The following is a 19,320-nucleotide window of genomic DNA, read 5'->3' on the forward strand; positions in this document are numbered from 1 at the left end:
AACATCCCGTCACCCGTAGCAACAAGAATTACAGAAAGGATGCCAGGAAGCAGCAGCTCAAGAGGCTACAGAGATACAAAGAAACAGTGGCAAGGGACAAAGCGGGTCAGCGGACCCCCGAGGTGAGGGGTCCCCGGCCACCCCCAAGAGAGGGAGACCAGAAATCCAAAAAACAAGCTCCTCCCTCAACCAGGTGATGGATGGAAGGCGTCCTCCCCAGGGAACTGAAGGAGATGAGAGACGGCATTAAGGCCGAAATGAAGGCGGAAAGTGTGACTTTTTGAAAGCGGAATTTTAAATCATTTGTGTGGAAGCCGGCCTTCAGTAGGACTAGGTGGCTCACGGTATAAGAATCATCTTGGGAGATTTTGAGTAGTCCAGAGACATTCACTTGTGGCAGAGAGGAGTGTGCCTTACCACAGTCATCTTGTGTGTTCAAAAGGCACTTAGTGTGTTAATGAAACCATTGTACCTTAAGATGTACTTTGTTTGGGCAGCACGGTGGCCTAGTGGTTAGCACAACTGCCTCACGGCGCCGAGGTCCCAGGTTCGATCCCGGCTCTGGGTCACTGTCCGTGTGGCGTTTGCACATTCTCCCCGTGTCTGCGTGGGTTTCACCCCCACAACCCAAAAATGTGTAGAGTAGGTGGATTGGCCATGCTAAATTGCCCCTTAATTGGAAAAAATAATTGGGTAATCTAAATTTATAAAAAAAAAAGATGTACTTTGTAATCTGTGGGCGCGACCCATTGGCCATGCTGCGCCTGAAAAGCTGCTCACCGTGGGGCAGGGTGGGCAATAAAAGCCAGGAGACCCCGCTCCCGGGATCCACCCACTCTCAAAGCCTCACGAGATCGCATTGGATCTGCAATGTAAATCCCGCCTATTCACTTTTTGGCAAATCTACACATCAGAGCGAGACAGTTATCTCACTCTAATGTGAAGATTCCTGAGGTATCTGAGGCTTTGGGATTCATCCCCTTTGCCTCCGAGACCGCGGGAGAGCGCCGTTAAGCAGTGGTCCCCACAAACGGGGGCCAGTCAGAACAGCACTTGTGAGGATCTCCCAGGGGATTGGAGGCCCCCAGCTGCATGTCCTTTGGGCAGGTTGGTGCCCTGGCACCTTGAAAGTGCCAGCCTGACACCCTGCCACTTCTGTGCCAGCCCGGCATTTCCAAGGTGTCCAGGTGGCATGGGTAATGTCAGGTTCACAGGTTGGCACTACCAAGGTCCCACGTTGGCATTTTTGTCATGCGATTGGGCCTGGTGCCCTGCCTGGGTGTAAAGGGGGGGGGGGGGGAGCAGAGAGGGGGGGGGCGGCAGAGGGCGGTGATCGCTTTGGGGGCCTCGGAGCTCCATTTATGCCATTCCAATCTCTTGCTACACTGGGGACTTCCAGCAAGCAGAGCTCCCCAGTGTACAAAATGGGACTATATGCGGCTTTGGCTGTGCATTCCCCGCTGAGGCCCTTTGTACAATGCGAATTGCATTGAATAGCCATGTGTTTTTCGGCACTGAGAGTGCCAGGAAACACACAGCTAACCGCACTCGCTATGGGACTTTGTTCCCATTTGGTTGAATCGAACCCTGGGCGAAATTCTCCGACCCCGGGAAGTGGCGGGGGCAGGAATCTCGCCCCGCCGATCGGAGAGGCCCCTGCGGCGATTCTCCGGCCCGGATGGGCCGAGGTCCCGCCGCTGGGAGGCCTCTCCCACTACCGAGGTTTAAACCACCTCTGGAACGGAGGGCTCAGCGGCGCGAGCAGGCCCTGGGGGGGCGGGGGGCGATCGGACCCCGGGGGGGTGCCCCCACGGTGGCCTGGCCTGCGATTGGGGCCCCCGATCAGGGGCCGGGCCAGTGCCCTGGGTGCACTATGTTCCTCCGCGACCGCCACGGCCTTCGCCATGACGGAAGCGGAAGGGAACACCACATCGCGCATGCGCCGGCAGTGACGTCAGCGGCCAGCTGCCGCTGACATCACTGCCGGCGCATGCGCCGACCGGCGAAAGCCTTTCGGCCAGCCCCGCTGCCGGGGCGCCGGTTTTTTGCGCCAGTCTTCTGGTGCAAACCGCTCCGGCGCAGGGCTGGCCCACAAAGGTGGGGAGAATTCTCCACCTTTGGGGAGGCCCGACCCCTGAGTGGTTGGCCCCCAAAGGTGGAGAGAATTCCCCACCTTTGGGGAGGCCCGACCCCTGAGTTGTTGGCGCCACTCCCCTACTCCGGGACCCTCCGTCACACCGGGTAGAGGAGAATGCCGCCCCCTGTTTGCAATTGTTATGCAAAGGAGGCTAAGGGTGTATTGTATCCTAACTAATTTTTTCATGTTCAAGGTTTTTTTTCTTGTTGTTAAAACTAATTAGCAGTCCTGTGAGTGTTCCCCCATGTTTTATTTAAAAAAAAGTAAAAGTGACAGTCTTTTGAGCCAGGGTTCTATTCTGGGGTCTTCCCATCCTGTTATAACATCAGGTGGGATCATACCACTTGCAACCACCCCCTTTAATGAATGAATATCGCTTATTGTCACGAGTAGGCTTCAATTGACGTTACTGTGAAAAGCCCCTAGTCGCCACATTCCAGCGCCTGTTCAGGGAGGCTGTTACGGGAATCGAACTGTGCTGCTGGCCTGCTTGGTCTGCTTTCGAAGCCAGCAATTTAGCCCTGTGCTAAACAGCCCCTTCACAAGGAAAACAAACAATATTAACAATGCCTTACTGATAATGCCTTGTTCATTGTTCTGTAACCAGAATTCACAGAAACCATTTTGGTGACAGAATTATAAATCAGAATTACAAAATAATTGTCGATATCTTTTTCAGGTATTACATGTGAACACAGTGATGCTTTGAAATTATGCTGGTGTCTTTGTTCTGTTCTTTTATTACTGTGTGTAATGATGGTGAAGATTAATTTTTTTTAAATGGTTGCAAGTTTTTTTTCTACGTGGCTGTATCGTACACGACAGAGTGCATCATTTTAGAACTCTGTTCTATGCAGTGGGGAAAGTAACAGTTATCAAATTGCAATAATCACGTTTTAGTAAATGTAAGTGCTGCGAACCATCTGTGCAGATGTTTAATTTCCTTTCATTTAGCTATGATATTCACAATGCATAGAAAGTGAAATTAAGTGTGTTTAGCAAATATATTCTTATTAAAAGTGTTGTGAGTTGCATCATCTGTTTCTTTTATAAGCCTATAAAATGAGCAGGTTAAAATTACACCGACCAAAGATGTTAATTTTACTTTTCTTTGATTCAATTCTGAAGCATGTAGGCCAAACCAATAATCTATTACATTTAGTTTAATTGTAACGTTAAAAGAATTTATCCAGTTTTCCCTGATTTCATAGTATATTTGCTTTGATCCACAAGGGATATCCATCTACCAAGCTGCCCTAGTTTCCAGATGTGTTTCCTTTTATTGGGTGTAGTCCTTAATGTTTATTCAAAGTATCAAATAAAATGTTAAAACTGCACTCTCGGCAGTTGACCATGACCAGCTTTTCTCAACATTGGAATCAGTGAATCGTTTGGACTCCAGTGATATGAAATTTGCGTACTGATGCATACATGAGGAGCTGCCACACAAAAGGGAATATGAGTCATGAAGCATTATTTTGGCCAGAGAGTAGTGGGGCTGGGAGCGGAAAACCCAGAACAAGCAAAATATACATTTAAACAGTGACAAGTAAAGTAATTCATGTGCTTGACTATATAGGTGCTCTTAATACATATCGTACAGTAATTTTGGACCAGGTTGATACTTCATGTTCCTCATAAGTAGAATTTCCAGTAACAACTGAATTAATGGAAAATGTAGTGAGTAAAGGCCAAAACACAACCAAAAGGAAGTGAACCTGAGGGTGCATTCATCAGAACTGCACTCTGGCACGGTGGCGCAGTGGTTAACACTGCTGCTTCATGCCGCCGAGGACCCGAGTTTTATCCCAGCCCCGTGTCACTGTCCATGTGGAGTTTGCACATTCTCCCGGTGTCTGCGTGGGTCTCACCCCCACAACCCAAAGATGTACAGGGTAGGTGGATTGGCCACTCTAAATTGTCCCTTAATTGGAAACATTTTTTTTTTAAACTGCACTCTGGCAACTCCTACGTTTCAGCAGAGTCTGTAACAGTGCCAGCTACACTCACTGCTGGAAAAAAATCACAATAGGAATAGGAGCAGGACATTCAGCTCCTGAGCCTGTTCTGCTATTTGGAACACAATAGACTCAATTGCATCTACCTTGCCTTTGATCCATAACCCTTGATGCCCTTTCCTAACAAAAATCTGCCAAGCTCAGTCTGAAAATTTTGCTTGATCCAGCTTCCAAAGCCTTTTGGGAAAATAGTTCCTGATTAGCACTACCCTTTGCCTGAAAAAATCATTCCTAATTTTACTTATAAATGTCCTAGCTGTCTTTAATTTTCAGACTATGCCCCTTTGTTCTGTATTTCCCTAGGAGAAGATATTGTTTCTCTATACTAAAGCTAAGAAAAGCTTAAAGAATATCTTTCGAGGGTGGCATGGTGATGCAGTGGTTAACACTGCAGCCCGATGACGCCAAGGACTCGTGTTCGATCCCGGCCCCGGGTCACTGTCCTTGTGGAGTTTGCACATTTTCCCCGTGTCTGCGTGGGTCTCACCCTCACAATCCCAAGATGTGCAGATTAGTTGGATTGATCACTTTAAATTGCCCCATAATTGGAAAAAAATAAAGAATTGAGTACTTTTAAATTTATTTGGAGAAAATTTAAAAAGTATTAACTTTTGTATGAGTGATACTATTTCTTCCAATTTAAATATGATGCCTTTTGTGTTTAGGCCTTAACCTGGGTTTGAAAGCTGTTTATGTCCATTTATTTCAAGGACCAAAAAATTTTTATAGTTTTGAGTATTACTTGTAACTGTAACTCAGTTAAAAGGAAATATTTATAATTACAGTGTTCTGGTGATGTCCTAGATTGACAACGTGGCAGCACCCTATTTTTTTTAGATATAGTTAGTGCTTAGTTTCTATATATTTATTTGGGAATGTAATTTAGCAGCCTAGTTTTCCACTTTTGCTTGTCAACCCTGGATGTGTTTTGTGTTTATTTCAATGGATGCAAAATTGCTGAGTGCCAAGTGCATTAGCAGAAAAACCTGAGCCAATGTTTCTACAATTGCTGTGTCTGCACATTGTCTGCAATATTTGTGTGGAAGTGTTGAACTGGATGTGGTTATTGAGGTGAGACGTCTTGTTTTTAAATTATCAAAATATGCACAGGCTGTACAGTAAATGTTAAATTGAGCTTTTCCTTGAAAATAATTGTGGTTTTGGCAAAACAATCTTGGCTTTTTTTTTGCCAATATTGTTTAACTATTGGTGAATTAAGTTTCATTTTAGTGCTGATTAGCTGTACTGAATTATACTGCCATTTGATTTCATTAGTCATCAGTGTTGTCAAAAGAAGACCACTTGAACTAAAATAAAATTGGCACGGATTTGTAGAATTATATAACTGCTACTATCCTGATTTTGTTTTCAGGTGTAGCAATATTAGGCAAATTAATATAGATGATGGTTGGGATTTTCCAGTCCCCAAGCCAATGTGCCACTGGCTGGCCTGTCAGATTTTCTGCTCCACTTGTGACGATTCCCGGCATAGGCGGGACTGCAAACTCGCTGCTAATGTGTGCGAATGTGGATATACGTTATGTAAAAATTAATTTTATTGTATGTTTTTGCTCCTTCACCGTACTGTGTTGAGTAATTCATCCAAGCAAAAACACTCATTGTGTCGCAAGCAGAGTTTATGTTTTTGTGTAAGCAACAGTAAAAGCAAAACTTAAAATAATACATTGTGACAAAAATGAAGCACCATTTAAGAGTTGGAAACGTTTTACTGTCACCTGGTAGTGAGCTTGCAGGTGGGGAGCTCTGTAAAATTCCATGAGTGGCCTTCCCGCAGCCCTGCCCCCGCTCCTGTCCTGTTCACCATTTTATATGGTGGAGGCTGAGGTTCCTGAGTCGCCAATTTTGAGGCTGGCAGGAGGAATTTAGGGGCAGGGTAAGCTCGACAGATCACGCCGCTCGGTCTCCAACTGGGAAGCGAGAGTGCCTCCTTCAAGGGCCCCTTTGCACATCAGGCACCTCACCTCTACCCCCGCCACACCCCACTCCCCTGATGTCTCTATCAAGTCCTTCCCCCCCTCACACATAACTGGTCTGTACTACGAGGAATGCTTGTAGTCCCAGCCTTGGCCACTGCTGTCGTTGGCGCTGCTGCGACAACACAGCTCCCAGCCAATCATTGCCAGATTGGCTGGCAGCTCTCTGGGGCAGGACAGGTTTAAGTCCAGTTTACAACCAATTGCTGTGGTATTTGTGATTGGTGGGGAAGCAATGGCCACTGGCTTTTCGTGTAGGAGGGTGGGAAACCCCGCCACCTGAAAAATCCTGCCCGTTGTTTCTTTAACTCATCACAATAATTAAGAGATTAAAACACTGTTTCTCTCACTTTTCTTGCGTCAAATGTTGAAAGGAGGGCCAGTGCTGTTGATTTTGGATGTAACCATTCTGCGAGATTTGTTAAGATATGTGTTTGGCAACATTTCATTTTAACAACCTGTTGTTTAAACCTCTTTGGCCCCAGGTGTTTTTCTGGACAGTACAGTATTTCTCAATTTGACTGGTTCTACTTGGAAGGTCTTAAGCCTTTGGGAAGGGATAGGACAGGTAATTTTGGTGGGTGGTAAGAAAGGAAAGTGTACATGATTTATCATTGTAGTCACGATTATCTGTTATTTTCTTCTTACCTGACGAGAGAGTTAGGTTTTTGCAGCTGTTTATTAAACTTGTACTGTATTATTGCTACTTTTTATTTATTCTTTTACTGTTTAATAGTTTATGGCTGTTAAAGCCCAAGTCAAAGGGATCAATTCTCCGCTTTGTGACACCAGCAGCGAGAATTGTGGAGAATAGCGGGCAATGGAAAAATCACGCTATATGCCTGACGTTGAATCTGTCGCCATCATAGAATTTACAGTGCAGAAGGAGGGCATTCGACCCGAGTCTGCACCAACCCTTGGAAAGAGCACCCTACTTGATTAAGCCCATACCTCCACCCTATCCCTGGAACCCAGTAACCCCACCTAACATTTTTGGACTCTAAGAGCAATTTAGCATGGCCAATCCTAACCTGCACGTCTTTGGACTGTGGGAGGAAACCGGAGCACCCGGAGGAAACGCACGCAGGCATGGGAAGAACATGCAGACTCCGCAGAGACAGTGACCCAAGCCGTGAATCGAACCTGGGACCCTGGAGTTGTGAAGCAACAGTGCTAACCACTGTGCTACCGTGCCACCAGGATCCCTCGCTTGTGGTGCTATTATTGTTTACGCCCCACACCAGTGGGTTCTTGCAAAACTTGCATTTGCATGGATTTAAATATCGTTAGCAGATTGGACACTTTATGCTCCGCCCCTCTCAGGCGGAAGTCTCGCGGGCATGAACTAGAGCCTTGGCTGTTAATGAGGGGATGGGGTGCAAAGGCTGAAAATCCATGTCGGGCTTTCTGGGGGATGACCGGACCAGGGGCAGGAGTGAGAACAACTTGGTGCCAAGTCTGTGGACTCCGGGTGTCCCCTTCAGGATCGGAGTGGCCTGGCTCGGATCACCATTGCTGCAGTATGTGGATTTAAACGCATCCCTTTGGTGCTACTTTTAGGCTCCTTCCTGGCTGCTCACACAGCTGACTGCTCACACAGCTGACTGCTCACTGTGTCCTGTGAATGTTCAGAGAGCCTCTGCTGATGTGGGAGCCCACCCAGGCCGTCCCTCTTGAAACCCTCATACCCCAGCAGTATCAGCAAGGGGATGGATGTGGCCAAGCTCTATCAGTGGCCCACCAGGTGTTGCCACTCCTCAGAAGAGCTGCCTCACTGCAGAGGAAGCAGGGGATTAGCAGAGCTCACCCCAAACAAAGGACATCTCCACCGTGTGGCCTTTGGAACCCTCCCTGGTTCTCTGCACCTCCCAGGGCTTCACCAGTGACCCCCCCTCAGGATTACAAACTGTCTCCTACTGGTGCGGCTGGCAGCACTGTCTGCCTCTGCAACCTCCTCTCAGTCACTGTTCAGGAGGACGGGCTTGAGTCTGTCTAGAGTCTGCCTGATTGGCTGACAGCACGGTGCCAGTGTTGGAAGAGGAAGTGGTGCATGAGAAAGAGGTCAGAGTAGGAGAAACACTGAGTTCTGGTAGTGGGTAGAAGGGCTGATGGGGCACTGGTTAAGATTATAGATATAAGCGACAAAGCCATGGAGGGATTTGAACATGAGATTGAAAGTTTTAATTTTGAGGCATTAATGAATCAGGAGGCAACGGAGGTCAGTGAACATGGCAAACACTGTTTGGGTTAGTATATATGGGCAGAAGAATGTTGGATTAGCTAAAGTTTATGGTGTGTGGAAGATGGTCCGTGGGCCAATTGACTTTTAAGATATGGTCTGAAAATTTAAAAAAGGATAATTATGAAGGTTTTTGCAACAGATGGGCTGCCTAGGGTGTTGTTTCAGAAATCAAATGGAAGTAAGTGGTCTTTCTGATGGAGCGGATATGAGGTTAATTAATGCAATTCGGTCAAATAGGTCAGCAAGGTAGCAACCAGTATCAGCATGAGACCAAAGAGGGGAACGCAGTAAATGATGAGGGAATGAAGCCTAAAACAATGTTCCTAATACTTAATAGGAGCGAATTATGACTCATCAGGGTTGGATGTTTAACAAGCTGATTGATGAGGTGGAGGCCGTGCAGAGTCCAAGAGCAGTGGTAATGAGATGGATTTGGCATTGGTGTATGTGTTCAATCTGATATTGCTGAGCAGCAGCAACTAAAGGAATTTAGACAGGTTGGATGCGTGAGAAAACCAATAGAGATAGAATACAATCTAGCGAAGTGCGAAGTTTTCCGTTTCGGTAGGAATAATGAAGAAGCAAAATATTTTTTGAATGTTGCGGGACTGGGAAAGGTATGCATTCAGATGTCCTGGGTGTCCTTGTACGGGAATCATGGAAAGTTAATGTATCGGGCCAGTAGGTAATTAGGAAGGCAAATAGTATTTTCGATTTTGTTACAAAGTGTTTGCAGGTCTAATGTTACGACACCCTGGTCAGTTCCAGCCCCACATGTCCCAAAGTCATAACACAAGTGAATTAACCAATAATTCTTCGGAAAATACCCAAAGTCTTTGGCCTTCGGCTGCCCAATAATCCCAGTCACCAGGTTTGTAAATGTAAACGCGATTACTGTTATTTACACCAAGAACTATCATAAAATATTCAGCAAGTAAAACTGGTTAACGACAAACTAATACCTACTGCCCACTTTAACTGTCCCACCCTCTACCCACATACACAAGATTTTTTTTTTAAATCTTTATTGTCACAAGTAGGCTTACATTAACACTGCAATGAAGTGGGAAAATCCCCTAGTCGCCACATTCCGGCGCCTGTTCGGGGACACAGAGGGAGAATTCAGAATGTCCAATTCACCTAACAGCACATCTTTCGGGACTTGTGGGGGGAAAAACGGAGCACCCGGTGGAAACCCATGCAGACTCTGCACTCTTCTGAAATGAAAGTCGCCATGATCCCAGAGGACCATAGGCTGCTCTCCCCTTTGAGAGACTGAGCTGACCAGTGGTGTTTTACTCTGAAGGTCACCATATCTCAGGCAAGGGGCAAGGTTGAGAAGGTGGAGCCTTCATGTATAACCTTCACCGGTACGGGAATTGAACTCGCGCTGCTGGAGTCGCTCCACATCACAAGCCAGCCAATTGAACTAACCGACCTCCTACAGAAAACTTCTGGAATCCCTACAGTGCAGAAGGAGGCCATTCGGCCCATCGGGTCTGCACTGATCCACTCCACTCTATACCCATAACCCCGTAACCTAACTTGCAGATCCCAGGACACTAAGGGACAATTTAGCATGGCCAACCCACTTAACCTGCACATCTTTGGACTCTGGAAGGAAACCCACGCAGACACGGGGAGAACATGAAAACTCCAGGCAGACAGCCACCCAAGGCCAGAATTGAACCCGTGTCCCTGCCGCCGTGAGGCAGCAGTGCTAAATACTGTGCCACCGTGCTGCCCTTGTAGCAATAAGTTTCATGTAATATTTCATATCTATTGTTAGTTAGAAAAAAGCCGTCAAACCGTACGATGATATACAGCTGTTTGTAGAATGTTGTTTCCTGCTGATTTCTCTGCATGAGGAAGCAGTTCTCCTTGTGGTATTTTAGTACATTTTTGGTTGTTTACTAGTTTGTGATTTTCTTTCTTGTGGGGAGAATAAAAATGGGATAAAATTATACAACAAACGTTGTCCTGTATTACACTGTGTCTTGCGTTACTTCGCCCTAATGTGCACTGCAGTCCAAAAACATATTTAATGTAATGACAGCTGGAGAAGGCTCAAAAAAATTGTTGTCAACAGCAGCTAGGTTCCAGCAGTTGTTGAATAACTGAACTGACTTGATTAGGCAAGCAACAGTGTTTTTACAGGTTTCAATGGGACCTGTTGATCTCCAGTATTGGGGTATCGTATGTGTGAATTGCAAAACAGCACACTTAAGAAAGAACATGACTTCTGCTTTATGTTTCCATTTTCTTCTGCGGGGAGAGGGGGATGGTACAGTGTTGTCAGAAGTATGTAACAAGTGACTGCTGTCTTTCCCCACATGGCATGCTGCTAGGCATAGACAAAAATAAATGGTCATTTGTGGACTGAATATCTTTTTATCCCAATTAAGGGCAATTTAGCATGGCCAGTTTAACTACCCTGCACATCTTTTGGGTTGTGAGGGTGAGGCCCGGACACGGGGAGAATGTGCAAACTTCACACGGGCAGTAACCCGGGGCCAGGATCGAACCCAGGACCTCAGTGCCATGAGGCAGCAGTGCTAACCACTGCACCACCGTGTCGCCCCGTGGATTCAATATCTGCAGCATTCCCCTCCACCTCCGATTGCTGTTATAGGTTTTCTGCAGCCATCTGGGGATAATCATCGCAAAATAGGGCATCAAACGGTGTTTTTATGTTAAAGGAGGTATCTGAAATGTGGTTTTTCTTTTTTAACTGTTTCCAAATCGAAGAGTGGAAAGTGACACATGTCATGCAAATCCATTTGCCTTTTCTGACACATATTTTCCTCTCTTACAGGCACGGAGTCTTTTGTACCAATTTCGTCTCTTGCCCAGGATCCCCTGCAGTCTCCATGACTTGTGTAAGCTGTGTGGCACAGGAATGTGGGACAGCGGATACATCCCAGCTGTGGAGTGTACATTAAATCATTTGGACTTTGATGGTTGCCCATATGGCGGGACCTCTGCCACACCATCTCCAAGATCAGCACATGAAGGCAAAAGAGGGGCAAAAGATGTTTTCACTTTTCTGAGATAGTCTTTCTAATTAACCATATTTGTGCTGAAAACTCCAATTATTAATTTTGGAGGTAATGACTTGATAGGGGCTGAACCTAATTACTTAGTAACTATATTTTTAGTAACTGTGAGATAGTATTGATATTTCTCCTGATACAGTTTTGGGCACCCCTGGGATTCATACAGTTGTGCAAAACTGATTTATTTAGTAGAATCTTTCTCAACCCATATGATTTGAGTTGAAGTGGGAAAGGTACACAAGGAAGGAGAGGATGGTGACCTGAGCACTTTAAATGGGTGTCCTGGGGATTCCCTCAAGTGTAGCTTAACCATAGTGTTTGATTTAAATGATTTTTAGGGAAGGAAAGTCAATTTTCAAACATCTGGGATAATTATGACATGTTGCAAAAAATATAATTGACTCCTGAGGAAACTCTGTGAAGGTATAAATATGAAGTTAATTTGACAATTCCTATACAATGAAACATTTCAGTGTTAATTTAAATATATTTTTTAAATTGCTGGTACCCAACAAGCGATAGTATATTCTGTAAATATCGCTTAACCACATCCCTATCCAAGAAAAGGTTCTACCTGAAAATTTATTGTCCTTAGCTCAAAAATAGCTAAATGCATTGCCTTTTCACATAATGGCGTTAATTAATTGTATCCTGTCAGTTGAACCTTGGTCCAGCTGTGGATTTGTGATAGTTGTGAGAATTCAAATACTTCTTGCAAAGGTAAAGTTCTAATGGAGCCACCTTTGGAGAACATTAAAGCGCATCATTTACTAGATTATCCTGTTTAGATTACCACGCCCAGATATAATCATTAGTTGTAGGACCAGAAAGCACCTTGAAATCTGTTAGTATTTCTGTCATTTCACTGGACACCACTTTCCAATTTACAAAAGCACCATTAATCAGTAGTTCTTGAGCTTCTTTGATTGAATGACACCTTTTCAAATAGATTAGTAATCATGGACTCTCCCGTCTAAATTATAATGTTGCATAATACTCATAATATGAAAATGCTGCATGTAAAGAGTCTTTTGGCAAAACAGGTGATTACTTACGTACATCAGAGAGATGGGTGTGCTTATATCTCACTGCAGAGCCTCCCAGTCCTTGTTACGATGTTTGACAATGACATTTGTAAGTCAGTCTCCACTTTAAGATGGACCTGCACTTTGTCTTGATTGCTCCTAAAGCAGAAAGTGATGTTTAACAAAGGTCAGTTGTTGGGAAAGGTAGCAGCACTTTCATTGCTCCATTCACTAACTCTGGGTTCTTAGCAGTAGCAGATGGCCAAAACTGTGATGGTGTTTGTTCTTCTACCTTAATTTTCAGTGAGTGGTCAGTTCCACCCATTCCTCTTTTTGTTTTTGCACTTCAGCTACAAGTTGACATAGCAAACATTGAAAATGAATCCTCAACCCAACCGTACTTATCTGTGTTTATATTTTCAAAGTCGACACTGAAGTACTCTGCCAATGTTGCAAAAGAGCAATTAGCTGTTATCATGTTTGCATCCAGAAACTCAGTCAGTAGCAGGAAGATATATGAATTTCCATTGCTCGATCTCATTTTCCAAATCTTAGTTTTGTTCCTAAATGTTTCAATATTGTCACTTAGTTTGACCATGGTTGTGTTGCCCTTTTGTATTGATTTGATTCAGTATTGTATGCAAGATATGTGGTCAGAGAAGTTTTCAGCGATACAGCATAGAATTTGTCACTATTACCTGCTGCTTTTTCTTTTCTTGCAGCACCATTTCTATTGCCATCCATCACATCAGCACTATATGTGCAAACAGCAACACAGTATTCCCATTTAAGCCATTCTTGTACCAGGAAATTACTCAGTAACTTGAATATTTCCTCACCATTATTAATCCTAGTAACCTCTGACAAAAAATATCATTTAAAATGTTCCCAAATCAAACATAGAGAGCGTAAACTATTAACTGTGCGACACCACCAGTTGTCTCTTTCAGCTGAATTTCAAACTGCTTACACCCACAAAGCCTTTCTGTCAATTGGCAGTTTAAATCTCTTAAGTTACTTGGTTATTCTACCAACTGTGCCATTAGGAAGTGGTATGACCTTCACCTATTGTGCTGCCTCTTCACTCACCATCACGTTTCAACAGAGGCTGAAATAATCAGCTTCTAGCAAACCAAAACCCTGTTAAGAGGGATGTTTTCAGGGCCTTTTCTAGAACTGATGTGATATTTGTCACTTGAGTTTTCTTACTGCAGTTTTGCTTTTTTTCATTCGAAGAAGTCTTTCAATTTATCTTCATATTCCAGCTGCTTTGTTTTGAGGTGTCGATTCAGTTGTGTTTATTTCATTGGATAATTTTTTTAAGTACACAACATATTAATACCATCCATCACTGAGCTCCATAATATTTTCTGTTCTTAGTTTGTTCCTCATTACTGGAATAAGTATTGTCTGTGGCTTCAGCTGAAGTACTTGAAATGAAGCTATTTTAAATACTTCTATTTGAAAGTAATTTACTCCTAGGCTATCATCAATCAACTCTAAGGGTGCCTGTGTTGCACAAAAGATTATAGTTGTCAGAATGACATAACACAAAATGTGTTCCAAATGTAATGTATACTTTTGTTTGTTTTTTATATTTCTCGATATGGCAACTGTGAGCTTTCACAGTGTAGTATTGTGAAATATTCAGGCATTGTAAATAACAATGGCTTTTGCAGTTACACTTGGTAACATGGCTGGCTAGCAAAATGGTGCCCTTGGCGAACTTGTATTTTGGCACCTTTTCTTTGAGTTTAAGTATATAGTACCTAGTTTTTATTCGAAGTAAGTGCCATCTCTTGAACAAGACTGAACTGACCTAAAGCCCATCAACCTTGATAACTATGATTCTAGATGGTGAGCTTAGTGGTGTGCTGAACGCTCCTCCATGCCTCAAACATCCTGGATGAGCCAGCCAGCCTGCTTAGTGCTGCATATTTGATGGGTGTATACCATTCCTGGTTTGTACCAAGCCCACCTCCATCCACCGCTCATTCTTTTACTCTTGACCATGGCACTCCTGACCACTGCACGTTGAATGGTCGCTCACCTATCATCCAGTTTAGTAAACATATTAATTCGCAAATCCCAAGGCACGTCCATGGAGTTCTATGGACCCCAGTTTGAAAAGCATTGTATAAGGGTTGACCTACCTAGCAAAGTATAGTTCTTGCAGTTGCAAATACTATTTAGATACTCAAAATTAAAAGTTTTCCATGTCCTAGGCCCAACCATCTTCAACTGCTTCATCAGTGACCTCCCTTCCATCATAAGGTCAGAAGTGGGAATGTTTGCGGATGACTGCACAATGTTCAGCACCATTCACAACTCCTCCGATAACTAAACAGTCCATGTCCAAATGCAGCAAGGCTTGGACAATATTCAGGCTTGGGCTGGCAATTGGCAAGTTACATCCACGCCACCCAAGTGCCAGGCAATGACAATCTCCAACAAGAGAGGATCTAACCACCACTCCTTGACATTCAATGCCATTACCATCCCCCACAATCAACATCCTGGGAGTTACCATTGATCAGAAACTGAACTGGATGAGCCATATTGATATTGTGACTACCAGGGCAGATCCATGGCTAGGAACCTTACAGTGAGTAGCTCACCTGCTGACCCCCCCCCCCAAAGCATGTCCATCATCTACAAGGCACAAGTCATGAGCATTATGGAATACTCTCCACATGCCTGGATGAGTGCAGCTCCAACAACACTCGAGAAGCTTGACACCATGCAGGTCAAAGCAGCCCACTTGATTGCTCCCCCTTCCACAACATTCAAACCCTCCACCACTGATGAACAGTGGTAGCAGTGTGTACTATCTACAAGATGCACTACAGTAACTCGCCAAGATTCCTTCAGCAGCACCTTCCAAACCCACGACCACTAACATCTAGAATGACAAAAGCAGCAGATAACCTGGGAACTCCAATGTCATTTGACATATCAGATTTCAGAATCAAATAGGTTTTTGCTGACTCAAAATATCTCTCTCCTTTTTTGACAATGAAAATCATTTTGAGGTGGTTGTTTTATATCCATAGTTTATATAAAAATGATAGTACAACTGAAGAGTAGATTCCAGAAGTAATTTATTTGTTGAGAAATGTAAACTTACTACTCGGGAGAGATTTCAATGCCTGTTCGCAGATGGAGAAGCAGGAAGTAACTGCAGCAGGTCTGCTGGTGGCATTTCAACCCAGTTACTGCCTTTGCATGTGACTGTTGGATTTTCTGAACAATTAGTGTGAACAGGCATTATGGCAACTTGCGTCATTGTATTTCAGCTGAACTATTTAAAGGGACACTGCAAAGATGATAAATTGTGGAGGTGAAGAAACCAAGGAAACAATTTTTTAAAATTCCCACGGTGGCACGATTGTGTCTCAATTCATCGATGCCTTCCTAGACTTCATGCTGCAATGTGCAAGGCCTGGAAGGAGTCGCTCTTCCCTGCAGACAAGAGAAAGAAACTTGCCTCAGAGAGCTAAAAGCAAATTACTGCAGGTGCTGGAATCTGAAACAAAAATTGAAAATACTGGACAATCTCAGCTAGTCTGACAGAGAGAAGGGAGCTAATGTTTCGAGTCTGGATGACTCTTTGTCAAAGCGATTGCTGAGTTTAGTGTGTGGTTCCACATTCTTGTGGGAAGCAGTTTAATTACCTACCAATTTACGTGTGGAAAGGTGAGTTGGATGGCACATTCAACTACTGCATTGTGCATACAACCCCAATTTCCTTAGTCGGCCTTCCAAAGCCTATTCCTGCACATCATTCCTCATCTCAACTTATCTTCCAGATGGATCTATTCCTCCTGCACACTGCCTCACAACGTCTATTTGGCATTTAACCAATGACACTAGCCCTTATCCTAATGTCATCCCTTTCCCACACAGTGACCCTCAGAAAACTTTGTTTATTATCCATTTGACACATTCCATCACTCTTACCTATAGATTCTCCTTTCCTTCCCCCCTTAACTTATAGGGGTAAAGAACTGGAGGTTCTTTACCCTCGAGTCATCTCAATACAGACAACTGGAGAGGACGACATGCTGGAATAAGCTGAGTTTCTGTATGAAGAGATGTGGGGGCGGGGGGTGGTATTCACTTATGTATGAAAAAATGAAAATCGCTTATTGTCACGAGTAGGCTTCAATGAAGCTACTGTGAAAAGCCCCTAGTCGCCACATTCCGGCGCCTGTCCGGGGAGACTGGTACAGGAATTGAACCGTGCTGCTGGCCTGCTTGGTCTGCTTTAAAAGCCAGCGATTTAGCCCAGTGAGCTAAACCAGCCCTTGACAGATTATCCTCCCCTTGACAGATTTAATTCACTTCTTTAATCTTTGAGTCTCATCGAGCACCCTGTAGGAGGTTGTCACGGTAAGGTCAAAGATTCCTTCTCAGTGGTCACACACTCTGAAAGTACACTATTATAGGACTCTTGCAGACCATATATCAGCTCAAATACATATACTTTGGTGGGACTGGTCAAATATAGTTGAGTACCCATCACAAGTCAGCACGATCGGATGGTGAAGACAGAGAAAGCAGTGAGGACTCCACATCAGATAACTGCGTAGCTGGATGTGGATACTGAACTCCACTGAGTTGTTTTCGGAGGATAATTCTGGAGCAGCGGCAAAGAATTGTGCACGGTACTGGAAGACTCTCCAACTGCTCTCTGCATGCTTGCAAGTAAGTCTTACAGCACCACGTAAAAGTCCAACAGATTTGTTTGGAATCACTAGCTTTTGGACTTCAGCTCCTTCATCACCTGCGCTCCGAAAGCTAGTGATTCCATTCAAACCTGTTGGACTTTTACTTGGTGCTGTAAGACTTCTTACTGTGCCCACCCCAGTCCAACGCCGACATGTCCACATCATGCTTGCAAAGTGATTGGGGAGATCAGTCTGGCTAATGCATGATCATAGACAATTCCTCAGGTCAAGGATGATTTATCCTTGCAGATGGTTGGATGGAAGGGACATGTCAGTGTTGACTGAGGATACATAGATGACTTGTGAAGTTTATCTTGGCCTCAGAGACATCTTCTCCGGTGAGGACATCAGTTGTTTGCCGTAGAGGCTGTTGGTTCAAGCAGCTACCCTCTCCACCTCTTCCGCTTGTTGATTAAAAGGGCTTGACACCATTTTCAATGATGGATCATTTTGGTCATGAATGGGCACCTACCCTACCCCCCCCCCCCCCCCCCCCCCCCCTCCACACACACCCCTTGTGTTGAGCAATCCTTCATGGAGGTTTTGACATTGTCGTCACAGTGTTTCTTCTGGCTCCTGTATGAGCGATCTTCCTGTTGTAGCTCTCAGTTGAGCACCAGTTTGGACTGTCTTCATTTCTGATTAAATGTCCCATCCATCCAAGGTTACCCAGGCCTCTATTAGCATATCTGTGACTTGGAGGTTGATCGTGTTTGTTCTTTTGACCTCCCAATTTATTATGTAGAATTATATAGAATTTACAGTGCAGGAGGCCATTTGGCCCATCGAGTCAGCACCGGCTCTTGGAAAGAGCACCCTACCCAAGGTCCACACTTCCAACCTATCCCCATAACCCAGTAACCCCACCCAACACTAAGCGTAATTTTGGACACTAAGGGCAATTTAGCATGGCCAATCCACCTAACCTGCACATCTTTGGACTGTGGAAGGAAACCGGAGCACCCGGAGGAAACCCACGCACACACGGGGAGTATGTGCAGACTCCGCACAGACAGTGACCCAAGCCGGGAATCGAACCTGGGACCCTGGAGCTGTGAAGCAATTGTGCTATCCACAATGCGGGATTTTATATTTTCGGGATCTTATAAAGACCGTGTTGATGATGATGTTCTAGGGCGTTGATATAGCACTTGAAGTTGTCCAAGCTTCACCATCATGAAGTGTATGGAGAATTACTCCCCATTTGACTTTTGAGTTTAGTATCATGTCTGATGGCATGATTCTCGAAAACCTGAGTAGTTAATTTACCATGGGCTGAGCTAGCACATTGGGCTCAGGAGTGTCTTGTTTTCTAAGGCAGTCTTTCGGAATCCAGGATGACTTGCTTCCATCCTAAGATGAGTGGAAGAAGCCTGTGCATGATTTTAAATGTACGTATTGCACGAGGCAATTGGAGGCCAGGCTCCAATTACAATTTAATTGGATTTGATGCATTTAGTTGGTAGAGGATCTTCGTGGTCTTGGTGTTTAAGGCCAGTGTCATGCTTTTGTATGTTCTTGTATGCCTGGGGAAGTTCACAGATATCATCCGTCACCACATGACAATATGCAAATAACAGTACAATGCAATCATTCCACTACAGACACCTGCCTTGTCAAAACAGGCACCAAACAAGGGTGTTATACTCAATCCTCCTTGCAGCTTCACTGCAGCTCATTACTGACTGCCCAGGTGTGGTTATAACTTTTTACACATGGTAAACTCCTTAAAGTTAACTGTCTGAAAGCTAAAAACAAGAAAACAGCCACTTCTGAAGTAGGACTACAGTAAGCTGATGAAACAGAAGTTTTTTTAAATATAAATTTAGAGTACCCAGTTCTTTTTTCTAATCCAGGGGAAATTTACAGGACCAATTCACCTTCCCTGCACATCTTTTTGTGTTGTGGGGGTGAGACCCACACAAACACAGGGAGAAGGTGCAAACTCCACATAGGCAGTGACCTGGGACTGGGATTGAACCCGGCTCCTCGTGCTGTGAGGCAACAGTGCTAACAACTGTGTCACCGTGCTACCCCTGATGACACAGAAGTTTGCACTCACTCGGGCAGCACAGTGGCGCAGTGGTTAACACTGCTGCCTCATGGTACAATGGTCCC

General features: G+C 44.5%; 1 protein-coding gene across 1 annotated transcript in view; it reads left to right on the forward strand.

Annotated features, from left to right (window-relative positions):
- tbc1d16 (TBC1 domain family, member 16) overlaps positions 1–15,139 on the forward strand; it is a 131,721-nt gene extending 116,582 nt beyond the window's left edge. Inside the window, exon 12 of the mRNA XM_038777204.1 lies at positions 11,207–15,139. Within this exon, the coding sequence (XP_038633132.1) occupies positions 11,207–11,446 (240 nt within the window). The 3' untranslated portion in view covers positions 11,447–15,139. The remainder of the gene's footprint in view (positions 1–11,206) is intronic.
- Positions 15,140–19,320: the final 4,181 nt, after the last annotated feature.

Source organism: Scyliorhinus canicula, chromosome 18, assembly GCF_902713615.1.
Source record: "Scyliorhinus canicula chromosome 18, sScyCan1.1, whole genome shotgun sequence".
Taxonomy (NCBI): Eukaryota; Metazoa; Chordata; class Chondrichthyes; order Carcharhiniformes; family Scyliorhinidae; genus Scyliorhinus; species Scyliorhinus canicula.